The 13,640-nt window shown below is 29.8% G+C and overlaps 1 protein-coding gene across 1 annotated transcript in view; it reads right to left on the bottom strand.

Moving 5' to 3' along the window:
* Positions 1-13,640, bottom strand: part of LOC127727218 (SCO-spondin-like) — a 61,801-nt gene that overhangs the window by 12,942 nt on the left and 35,219 nt on the right. Inside the window, exons 23-28 of the mRNA XM_052234808.1 lie at positions 13,210-13,374; positions 12,529-12,693; positions 9,956-10,120; positions 8,844-9,008; positions 8,144-8,308; positions 498-662 (exon numbers count right to left, since the gene is read on the bottom strand). Coding sequence (XP_052090768.1) covers positions 498-662; positions 8,144-8,308; positions 8,844-9,008; positions 9,956-10,120; positions 12,529-12,693; positions 13,210-13,374 — 990 coding nt within the window. The remainder of the gene's footprint in view (positions 1-497; positions 663-8,143; positions 8,309-8,843; positions 9,009-9,955; positions 10,121-12,528; positions 12,694-13,209; positions 13,375-13,640) is intronic.

Here is a 13,640-nt window from a genome sequence, read left to right as displayed (position 1 = left end):
TGAAAATGTTGAAATTAAACTGGCAACACTATAACATGTCAACTATGCAAATATTTCAAAAGTAATTGAACCATGACTGAAGGTGTGGTACCAAATAATCTCCATGAAAATGAGATATGCCAGTACTAATACAACTGTATACCAAATATATTTAGACTTAGCATTAGTGGTGCCCCTTAAACTGAGACCTAATCACAAACTTAAACAAATTGTTGATGGCACTGATAAGACACCATGCTTTAGTCCCCTTGCCTCTCTAAATTCATAGAGGCGAGACAAAAACTGAATTCATGTTAGAAATAATAACCTGTCTGGTCTTCTTAGATATGGCAAACTAAAGTAACCTTTACTAAGTTTTATACAAAACTAGATTTATTGTGTCTGCAAGATTATTATTTGTACATTGAAGCTGGAACTATTATTCTTATAGTATAATAGTCCCAGGTTGAAACCATAGTCAGGGAGCAGCTGTTTCTTTGTCCTATATAAGAGCTAACCTGGACAGTAATTTGTGTTGCAGTCAGTATCTTCTTCACTGGGGCCTGTGCAGTTAGCACCTCCATACATTGGCTCTATACAGGTTCTTCTTCTAGTTTTTGTCCCTCCTCCACAAGTAACAGTACAATTTTCCCATTGTCCCCAATCTTCATAATATCCATCAACTACAAAATTGGAACTTGTAAACATGTTTGTTTAAGTTTAAATAATTAAAGTTCATTGATATGATATAGGATTTCAAACTCATATAAATTTTATGTTAAATTATTAGCAAGACTGGCAATTAACAAAAGTGAGTAAATATGCAAAGAGAAAAACATTATCAAGTTCATGAATTAAATACAGTCCAAGTTTACATTAAAATTTTTATACATTTACCAATTACAGTTATTTAAAATTCTGTTATAATTTCAATGGAACAATGGAAAATTGATTCAAAACAGAGAAAACATGTAAAACATGTCAAATATTTTAATATTCATTTTCTAACTTGGCTAACAATTAGATTAGGAGAATGAGTCAAATATTTTAATATTCATTTTCTAACTTAGCTAACAATTAGATTAGGAGAATAAGTCAAATATTTTAATATTCATTTTCTAACTTGGCTAACAATTAGATTAGGAGAATGAGTCAAATATTTTAATATTCATTTTCTAACTTAGCTAACAATTAGATTAGAAGAATAAGTCAAATATTTTAATATTCATTTTCTAACTTAGCTAACAATTAGATTAGGAGAATAAGTCAAATATTTTAATATTCATTTTCTAACTTAGCTAACAATTAGATTAGGAGAATAAGTCAAATATTTTAATATTCATTTTCTAACTTAGCTAACAATTAGATTAGGAGAATAAGTCAAATATTTTAATATTCATTTTCTAACTTGGCTAACAATTAGATTAGGAGAATAAGTCAAATATTTTAATATTCATTTTCTAACTTGGCTAACAATTAGATTAGGAGAATAAGTCAAATATTTTAATATTCATTTTCTTACTTGGCTAACAATTAGATTAGGAGAATAAGTCAAATATTTTAATATTCATTTTCTTACTTGGCTAACAATTAGATTAGGAGAATGAGTCAAATATTTTAATATTCATTTTCTAACTTGGCTAACAATTAGATTAGGAGAATGAGTCAAATATTTTAATATTCATTTTCTAACTTAGCTAACAATTAGATTAGAAGAATAAGTCAAATATTTTAATATTCATTTTCTAACTTAGCTAACAATTAGATTAGGAGAATAAGTCAAATATTTTAATATTCATTTTCTAACTTAGCTAACAATTAGATTAGGAGAATAAGTCAAATATTTTAATATTCATTTTCTAACTTAGCTAACAATTAGATTAGGAGAATAAGTCAAATATTTTAATATTCATTTTCTAACTTGGCTAACAATTAGATTAGGAGAATAAGTCAAATATTTTAATATTCATTTTCTAACTTGGCTAACAATTAGATTAGGAGAATAAGTCAAATATTTTAATATTCATTTTCTTACTTGGCTAACAATTAGATTAGGAGAATAAGTCAAATATTTTAATATTCATTTTCTTACTTGGCTAACAATTAGATTAGGAGAATGAGTCAAATATTTTAATATTCATTTTCTAACTTGGCTAACAATTAGATTAGGAGAATGAGTCAAATATTTTAATATTCATTTTCTAACTTAGCTAACAATTAGATTAGAAGAATAAGTCAAATATTTTAATATTCATTTTCTAACTTGGCTAACAATTAGATTGGGAGAATGAGTCAAATATTTTAATATTCATTTTCTAACTTGGCTAACAATTAGATTAGGAGAATGAGTCAAATATTTTAATATTCATTTTCTAACTTGGCTTACAATTAGATTAGGAGAATAAGTCAAATATTTTAATATTCATTTTCTAACTTAGCTAACAATTAGATTAGGAGAATGAGTCAAATATTTTAATATTCATTTTCTAACTTGGCTAACAATTAGATTAGGAGAATGAGTCAAATATTTTAATATTCATTTTCTAACTTGGCTAACAATTAGATTAGGAGAATAAGTCAAATATTTTAATATTCATTTTCTAACTTAGCTAACAATTAGATTAGGAGAATAAGTCAAATATTTTAAAATTCATTTTCTAACTTGGCTAAAAATTAGATTAGGAGAATGAGTCAAATATTTTAATATTCATTTTCTAACTTGGCTAACAATTAGATTAGGAGAATAAGTCAAATATTTTAATATTCATTTTCTAACTTAGCTAACAATTAGATTAGGAGAATGAGTCAAATATTTTAATATTCATTTTCTAACTTAGCTAACAATTAGATTAGGAGAATAAGTCAAATATTTTAATATTCATTTTCTAACTTAGCTAACAATTAGATTAGGAGAATAAGTCAAATATTTTAATATTCATTTTCTAACTTAGCTAACAATTAGATTAGGAGAATGAGTCAATTATTTTAATATTCATTTTCTAACTTAGCTAACAATTAGATTAGGAAAATAAACAAGATTCAAAAGTTTTGTATAATAATGCACCTTCAACAGCAATATACTCTTTAGATAAAAAGAAATTACAAAGTAACACTTATTATATATATAAAGCTTCTGAATATAAGTTCAATACTTTGTCATGTAAAATAATACAAGATTTAAAGCAAATGAATCATTTTAGTAATTTACTTGAGATTATTACTCTTTGAAATATTATCATATTCATAGATTCATACCTGAAGCACATCAAATTAAATTTACCAAAAAAGCTTCAATATCAAAATAAAAGATAAAATTATAAACTGCTTAGGCAGCGTTAGTAATCATATGCAACTAGCCCATTAATTTGACAGATTTTAACACCATTTTCTATGTATGTATAAGATTTTATTGCATCTTTTGTTAGAGGAAACTGGAATTCTTAAGAGTAAAACAAATCGAAGATCATCATCAAATAAAAGTCAAATTGTAACATATTAAAAGTTCAAATGCACCTTGATATTATTACAAAAGACCTAAGCAAATGTCTACTCCCAAACATAGAAGTCATTGGCTGAGCCGCTGAAGTATTATGTATAAAAAGATGTCAACCAACAACACAGACTATTCAGCTTCTGAATCTTAATATTAGAAAGTAACAAATCCATAAACTGTTGACACAGAGGTATGTCTCGCCTTTTGTAATTTTGGTAGTATAATGCAAATATTGAATACAAATGGCAATATTCAAACTATGCAAATCATTCAAAGTCAATGGACCATGACTTAAGGTGCAGGACCAAATAACCTACACTGAAATGAGAAATGCCAATGTTTATAAAACTGCATACCAAATACCATTGACTTATCATAAGTGGTGCCCCTTACACTGACTAAACAACAAACTTTAACTTGTAAACAATGTAAAAGTTTCAAAGTAAATGAACTATGATGAGGGGATTGGGCCACATAATCTCCATGGAAAAGAGACTTGCAAATGCTAATACAACTGCATACAGAATATCATTGGCTAAACATTAGTGATTCCTTGTAAACTGACATTATCACAAACTTTTACATGTAAACTATGCAAAACATTCCAAGTCAATAGACCAGGACTGAGGGGGCAGAGCCAAATAATCTCCATGGAAATGAGACGTGCTAATGCTAATAAAACTGCATACCAAATATCATCGACCTACCACTAGTGGTTCCCCATCAACCGACCTAATCACAAACTAATACATGTATAGTAAGCAAAAGTTTCAAAGTCAATAGACCATGACTGAGGATGGTGCGCCAAATAATTTCAATGGAAATAAGATGTGCCAATACTAATACAACTGCTACCAAATATCATTGACCTACCACTAGTGGTTCCTCATCAACTGACCTAATCACAAACTAATACATGTAAACTAAGCAAAAGTTTTAAAGTCAATAGACCATGACTGAGAGGGCGTGGCCAAGTAACCTCTATGGGAATGAGATGTGCCAATACAAATACAACTGCATACCAAATATCATTGACCTACCATAAGTGGTTCTCCATAAACTGACCTAATCACAAACTAATACATTATTGACACCGCCGCCAATGATGCTGCAGTCGGAAGCATCATACCTAAGTCTCGCTTTCTGACTCCGTCAAAGCGAGACAATAATTAGATACCAACAATGGATGTTTATTATTCTGACTCCGTCAAAGCCAGACAATAATTAGATACCAACAATGGATGTTTATATTTTTTACATGGATATTATTTATATTGGCATAATCGTCATAAATTCATTAAAAATAATAACATAACTGGTCCTTATGGTTTGAAAGAGCCTCAGCTGAGCAACTTTATGAAATTGAGATAGAAATTAGAAATTCAATAAATTGGCAACAAATAAAATTGTGAAATGCAGGCTTTGTCTATACCAGATAGTGGTATATTGTACTCAGGAAAGGCCAATCAGCTATTTGTCAAATTTGATCACCAATATTCTGGTATAATTTAGACAGTAATATTCATATTGCAATAAACTAATAGTTTTCTATAAGAGCAGTGTATTGACATATATTACCAAAGGAAAAAGTTAAAAAATTAAACCATTCTATGCTATTCAATCCATCAGAACGGATAACATCAAGTCGCTTTCATCTTAAACAATTATTTGGATTAGCAGCAGAAAATAATTACTTATAGAGCACTGAAATTCAAACCAGGAGAATATGCCAATTCCAAGTTCCTTTATTCAGTATGCCTAACATAATTTTTTTCATATTTATAATATTTTAACATGTAGAGTCAAATAATGGTACCTTTCTTTCCTTTTGCCCAGTTGTAGAAAATTAATAGATTGATTGTTGGTGCTTAATGCCTCTTTCAGCACTATTGGCTATATCATGGCGGCCGTTTTTTTATTGGTGTAGGAAGGCGAAATGCCTGGAAGGAACCAATGACCTTCGGGGTCTAATGCACCTTCCACAAGTGTGGTTCAAACTGACAATCTCAGTGTTGACAAGCTAGTGATCACTGTAGATGAAGAACTTAGACTACTAGGCCACAGACACCAAAAAAGAAGAAAGCATGTACCAGGTAGAAGCATTTCAACTGTACACCATAAAATTACAAATAGCCAATGAAGAAAAAGAACTAGGATTTCAGCAAGCATTACCGGTAAATCAAAAATCAAAGCAAGAATGGAAGGAAAGAAACAAAAATTAAGCTAGGGAAAGTTATTAAATACAAATGTATTACTTTTACAGTGAAAGCCTTCTGAATTAGTAAAGTAGATGTAAAGTCACGTTGATAATCAGAACTGAAAATCACTTACCAATACAAGGAGATCAGAGGTATTAACCATGGTAGAAATTCTGAAGCACTGGTACAAAAAAGTTGGTAGAAAGTCTGAAGTACAGGTACAAAGAGATAACTTTAAACTGGATGCACACAGAATTAGCATTAAGAAATTCAGATACCACTTTGGGAAAAAATAAATTTCAGGCATGTATTTCATTCCAGAGTTGCAGGTTATTTTACTGCAAGACTAAAACAACAGTTGTACTGAATCAGTTAACAATTAAAGAACCTTAGTGAGCACGCTCACATACCCCACATCCCCACATTGTCACTGGAGAAATAAAATAACTGTAAGAAAAAAAAAATGTATAAGAAAAAAAAATTGAATCGTAATTTCCTGTCGATATGCACATCTACGTAGTATGTCCTTATTATCTACAAAGTTTCATGAAATTTTGTTGTGTGGTTTCAGAGGAGTTGAGATGACAAACTGTTGCAGTAGTACATTAAAGTAAATAAGTTCAAAGGGGCGTAACTCCTAGAAAAAAAATTAAATTGTAATTTCCTGTCGATATGCACAACTACATAGTATGTCCTTATTATCTAAAAAGGTTTCGTGAAATTCTGTTGTGTGGTTTGAGAGGAGTTGCGATGACAAGAAACAGGACTGACGGACTTACGGACAGACGGACGGACAGACGGACGGACAGACGGACGGACGGGTCAAAAACATTATACCCTCCGCAACTCGTTGCGTGGGGTATAATAATGAAAAAATAGATTAATTTACCAGACTTATTACAAGAACTAGGGCTGAAAAAATGTTTGGTTAAATGTAAAATGAATGTAACTTCATTTCTCATTTTAATTGTCCAAGTCCAGTATGGTTATTCATTCATATATTATAAGTATGAATAAGTCACAATATGTTGGGTTTTTTTTTTGGGGTGAGGTTATTTTAGTTTTTCCTTAATTCTAAAAATGAAACAAAATTTTCCCCATACAAAAATATGAAAAACAGAAGAAAACTCTATTCATCTGATTTGCTAAAGATTTGAAAATTTACTCATAGTCATTAAAATTTATTCATTATCAATTAAATAATTAATCAAAACTTTCTACATTTCAAAGTTATGCAGGTCTTTCTATTTATCAAAACTTATCTTAACTTAACTTATGGTAACTTAATCTTTTAAACATAATGTTATGCAAACTTTTGAACTATCATACTCATGTTCTTTTTATTAAGGTCAGCTTCAAAAAATTATGTTTTGATTTTAGTTGACCTACACTGACTTTTTCATGATTGTTATCAAACTCCTAAAAATTGTGGAAAATAATAGCCTGCATGTAAATAATGTACACAGGGAGTTACTTATGATAATAAAAGCAGGAGGAATAGAGAATTTGTATAGTCACTAAAGGAGTAACCTGAAAATACTACAGGATATATATATAGAGGTACAGAGTACACATTCTATCATCTAGAATGATAAGATGGAAGAAAAGCAGCAAGGGATTTTGACAGATTTTGAAATACAGACACATGGCAATGCATTATTCAAAATACTTAATAAATTATGATTTAGGATTTGAAAAACTCATAAGATTCAGAAAGGTATAAAAAAAATCCCTAGCAGAATGCAGAGTACATGTTATATGCAGTTGTAACATAATTATGGTAATGTAGAGGGCAGATTAGAAAATGTGGTATGCATGCTTCTCCAACTTTTTCATTTGTCTAGAAGGAGCATGATATAAAAAGAAGACAGAATGTAAAATGTGGATTGATAGGTGGTTGGTGGCATATATCTGTCCATAATTGTAGATAGTTTGGATAGTTAATGGTTACATCTGTTCAGTATGAAAAGAAAGCATAATACATAATGTGTACAAGCCTGAAGGTTTTCAAAGGACGGTTCTGTACCGAAAAGCTAATATATAGAGCGGTTACAACCAAACTACATTTTTGTGACTGTTGTCACTACTAAAGAGTATTAATTTTCACAAATATATCTGTGAAATATACATACTAGTGTTTTTATATAATATACTTAGTGAATATGTATATATATATACTGCAGTGGAGTAAGCTGGTTACATAATAGATATACGATGCTGTATAAAGCTAGACAAGGTTAGCTGTGATTATACATTGGTGAGATATAGAAAATGTAAATTTACTTTTACTTAAATAATCAAATTAATTTGAATTTGGTAATAAATTAAAATTTTCTCAAATATAAGTAAAAGATAAAGTTTAATTTAAACCTTCCAATAGTTCAACAATTTTATCAAATCTAACAAAATGCTGAAAGAGAATTTGGGTTATTAAAGCTGAAATAGAAAGTATGAATGTTGTTATGGTCCTGACCAGGGCAGTTCTGTGTGTTACAATCTTGATAGTCTGTATCAGGGCCTGTACAGTCTGCTCCACCATAAAGAGGCTCCACACATGTCCTTGTCCTCTGTTGTACTCCTCCTCCACATGTGACATTACATGATTCCCAATTATTCCAATCATCCCAATAGCCATCAACTGAAATACAAATAACATTGGAATCAATGTATAAACAGATCTTTCACTTTTCTGCCTCCATTTCTCTTTTACATCAAGAAGAATGTCCTTTTTCTATATGTACTTTTTACATACATAAACTATTATCTACCCTTGATACATTTTATTTCGACTTCTTGTAGTAATTATCATATCAAACAGAAAATTTAGCGTTGATCACGCTTTTAATACAGCAGACTATAATGCAATTCACACAAGTTACATTTAAAAAATGCCTGGAAGAAGGATTAATATTTAGACAATTGACAGTTAGCTCATTACATAATTTGAAAACTTCCCAAATTTCTTATTAATCTTTTTTTTTTTAATTTCATAAATTATTGAATTATCTCCCTTTTGCATTTCCTTCAATTGAACAATATATAATCAAATTTAAAGCTGACATGAAATAATCACTGTTAAAATCAAACATTGTTTCAGCTGAAATAAGGGAATAATGTATATATTGTATCCCATATATATACTTCAAACTTGAAGCTTTTAGAGCTACACTTACTTGGACAAGGATGATCATTACATGTTTGACTATCTTCTGCAGGTCCAGAACAGTTAGCCCCTCCAAAGAAAGGTCCATTACATGATCTGTATCTCCAATGCATACCACCACCACATGTTACGTTACATGTGTCCCAATTAGTCCAATTGGTCCACACACCATCAACTACAAATATATAAATCTATGAAACTCTTAGGTTATGATATTATAAACTCATATTAAACATTTTTACCAAAGGTTGAAATACAATATATTAAACATTAAAACTGAAACTGTTCTTCTACTAAACAATTAAATTGTGTTATTGAACTTCATTTATTTCATATATACTATTTAGCATAATGTATTTCAAGCTCTCAAGTTTTCTTCACATCTCAACCTTCCATTGGAAATTGACAGTTTGGCTGTTTCAGCATATTCTATTTCAACAACACATAATGTGTATTTGCTCAGTTGATATAAAACACCATAGTTTGTAGTTCCTATCTATTTTATTTTTAATTTTCTGGCTGCTGATGGTTTCAACATTGGAATTCTACCGGTCAGGATTAAGCCAACACTTTTAATTAAAATAAAAATATACTTGGTACCAACACTTGTTGTTTTACAATTATGGAGATTCTGTGTTTGAATTTTATTCGTTAACTGTTATAATGGTTGTTAACTAACCCACAATGGTTTGTATTCAAGGTCCACCTAGATGACCATCATTTTGTATAAATTTCTGCAGATTGACAAAGAAAAACAACATATAATGAATTTTCAAGGAAATGTTTTTGTTTTTTCCTATAGTATGGTAGGTACCCTATTTGTCTTCTTTTTTTTTTAACTTTATGTATCCAGAAAGACAACTTGAGTTTAGTGTAAACATATTTTTATCAAAAAATGTGTAATGTATAGCTACAAGAAATTATAAATATGAAATATACAAGTAATTCAAAAATGGGCTTAGGAAACAAGAGCAGTGCTCTTATATAAGTCCATCTCCCTAACTACATGAGTTGATGTTATATTCTTAAAAATATTTCCTTTCCTTGGTTGTAAGTGAACATATTTTCTGTTAAAATATTTCCACTTTGATAAATGTATACTATAGATAAGTCATAGCTTACTTGGACATTCATGCCCATTACATGATTGTGAGTCATTATACCTCCCTTCACAGGGAGCACCTTCATAGTATGGACCATTACAGGTTCTGTTCCTCCACTGCTCTCCCCCACCACAAGTTACACTACACAGGAACCAGTCACTCCATTCACTGAAGATTCCATTCACTAAATAATTTAAATTGATTAAGATTGATTACATATCATAGCATGAATGCTTTCACAACCAAGAAATGATTTTTACTTTATCCCACTCTTTCTCTTAATTAGATTTATTGTGCAAATTAAATTACCATATCAATTGTTCAAATTCTTTATAAAACTGATTTATAAGTTGCAAGCAATTGTAGTTTGGTTTGAATGATTAAAGACTCTTGCAATGTTTAACATCAAGCACATAAGAATGTCTTTATACATTTATTATGAGTTCACCTGTCCTTTTTGCTTTTACCTTACACTATCATCAATTTCATTTTTTTCAGATACAACACTGATGCTATATTTTATGATTTTGAATATTTGTTTTCTCTTTGATTCTAAAGTGTGTTGTGTTGTTTGAGGTTTACTAAAAAACAAAGCCATGAAAAAAATGTTTAGCATATCAAATTCTATGGTTTAGTTAATAAAAAAGTACTTTTGCTAGTTGATAATAACCTAAAAATTACTGAGTCTCAATAAAAAGGCAACATATTATATTTCATCTCAGCCCCTTTGCTCTTTTTGAAAATAACAATACATAATAGTACTTTTAATGCATTCCTTCAAGGACGTATAACTAACATACGTCCTTGATTCCTTGTACATTATCCTATACATATGGTAACTCAAACAGTTTGGTCTTCAATCAACAGTTTTAAGGTCTGTAACCTTTGATAAGTCTCATATGGGTAAAAAAAATAAACAGCTGTGCCATGAGCGCATGATACGCCCGTCGTCTTGTGTGTGAATTTTTATGCAATAAGCATAAATAGTTTCTGACATACAGAGTGACATGCGAAAAACCCCCTTTTTTTTTTACAAAAAACTCAATATCTCTAAAATAAAATTTTGAATCAAAACCAAAAAGTATACAGATCTTAAGATTAATATAACTAAGAAGTGTGTAAAATTTTAAGAAATAATCATAAATCATTTTTGAGATACTGCGCGACATGTGAAAACCCCCCTTTTAAAAAAAAAAAATCAATATCTCAAAAATAAAATTTTGAATCAAAACCAAAAAGTATACAGATCTTAAGATTAATATAACTAAGAAGTGTGTAAAATTTAAAGCAATAATCATAAATCGTTTTTGAGATACGGTGCAACATGTGAAAAACCCCTCCCCCTTTTTTAACAAAATACTCAATAACTCAAAAATAAAATTTTGAATCATCACCAAAAAGTATACAGATCTTAAGGTTAATATAACTAAGAAGTGTGTAAAGTTTTAAGCAATAATCATAAACTGTTTTTGAGATACGGCGCGACATGTGGAAAAAACCTCCCCCTTTTTTAACAAAATACTCAATATCTCTAAAATAAAATTTTGAATCATCACCAAAAAGTATACAGATCTTAAGATTAATATAACTAAGAAGTGTGTAAAGTTTTAAGCAATAATCATAAATTGTTTTTGAGATACGGCGCGACATGTGAAAAAAAACACACACCTGTTTTAGTTACTAAGTCCCGTAACTCAAAAAGTTTAAATCTTATTTTCACCAAAAAGTATACAGATCGTTTGACCATCATAAGAAACAACTATGTTAAGTTTCATGAAATTTGGATAAGTCGTTCTCAAGTTACGGTGCGACATGTTTACGCTGGACAGACAGACGGACAGACGGACAGACAGACAGACGGACGGACGCCGGACATTTGTATACCATAATACGTCCCGTCAAAAATTTGACGGGGCGTATAAAAACTGAAGAATTTTCAACCAAATGTGATCAAACTGTAGCAAATGCAAAGAATATGTGTGAAGCTGCATCACTTTTTGATAACCTTTTATAATGATTGAAATATTCCATCCAAAATGCAATTTCTATTTTATGTTAATTTGAAATCTCAAAAAATTCCATACAAATTTTTCTGTATGTATATCCCACGGATTACACGGTTAAGCATGTTCACAAAAAGTATGATAGCATATTCAGGAAGCTCTTATTTGTATTTCCATAGAAAAATTATATTGATGTGTAAAAAAACAGATTATCTATGAGGGGCCTGATGGGTTATTTTCGTTCTTCGTGATCGGCGCATTTTCGCTATCGTGATCCGTTTTTCTATAGATTTTATTTTTTTTTATATTTTCGTGATCCGTGATCATGGAAATTTATTTTCTGTGAATCGTGATTGACAAAAAAATCAACTCGTGAATCGTGATGAGACCCCCCCATCAGGCCCCTCATCTATACATAGCATGCTGATATAAAGCCTGATAACAAATTTCAGGAAGCTATTATTTGTAGTTTCTAAGAAAAATGCTACAGAAATTAAATTGAACAGATGCTTTCTTTCTTCATTCTTTAAAGTCTCAAAACATTTAATCTTTTTCTGTCTATATTAATGTAAACAATCTATTTACTCACAAGGGCAGTGGTGTGTATTGCAGTCTTGTGTTTCTAAATCACTCCCATTACATGGAGCACCATCAAAGTAAGGACCATCACAAGTTCTATTCCTAAACTGTGTCCCAGTTCCACAAGTTAAGGTGCATACACTCCATGGCTCCCATTCATTCCATACACCGTCAACTTGAGAGAAAAAATCCAGTTAAAATACTTTTTACAGTGATAAACATTTAATAAACATTTTATCTGTTTAAGTAGAATGATATTGATTGATATGGTATCAAATTGATGCTTTCTTTTTATTACTTAGTATCAAATTATAAAAATTACTTAATAAAATTAATACTAGTTTGATATTGAAACAGAAAACAAAATATGAGATTTTGCATTTGAAAATCAGTTAATTGCTATTTTTCTAAAAATTACTGAAAAATATCCAATTTTTTCATGATATAATCAGGAAACTTAATACATATTTAGAGAAACTTGCAACTGAACTGGTACATATCCATTTTTAAAACAGGTATACTTTAAAAATTATATTTAAGGGTATAACAGTATATCTAAGTTGTTTTTTTAAATTAAAGATAAAATATTTCCCTAAAACTCAGAAAGTCTTTGATGTCATCACTTAACCTTTGATATTTTAAATATGCAACAAATTCATTTTATCATATACTTGCAAGCTCACTGACTTACTTGGACACTCAAAGTCATTACAAGACATATAATCTGTATTGTTCCCCTGACAAGGAGCACCACCATACTGTGGTTCAATACATTCCCTACTGCGTGACTGTATACCACCTCCACATGTTGTACTGCAGTGATTCCATTTCCCCCATTCTTTCCACTCTCCATCAACTGATTGATACATAACACATTTAATTCATAAGGATCAAGAAAAAAGAAATATACATGTATTACTTATAGGTAATGCAATTTGCTTTATAACTTAACATTTTGAAGTGGTTTGATTATATATCTAATGGCTATTATTTTGAAATAATTTTAATATTTTCTCTTATACATCTTCCTTTTCTAATTCAATATAATTTTGCATACAAATATATAAAACAAATTGTATAAATATTTCGTACATTTTCTAAAATCAATGCTCATACTTGTGT

This window comes from Mytilus californianus, unplaced genomic scaffold (genome assembly GCF_021869535.1).
Source record: "Mytilus californianus isolate M0D057914Y unplaced genomic scaffold, xbMytCali1.0.p SCAF_1, whole genome shotgun sequence".
NCBI lineage: Eukaryota > Metazoa > Mollusca > Bivalvia > Mytilida > Mytilidae > Mytilus > Mytilus californianus.
This window is presented reverse-complemented; position numbering and strand designations above follow the sequence as displayed.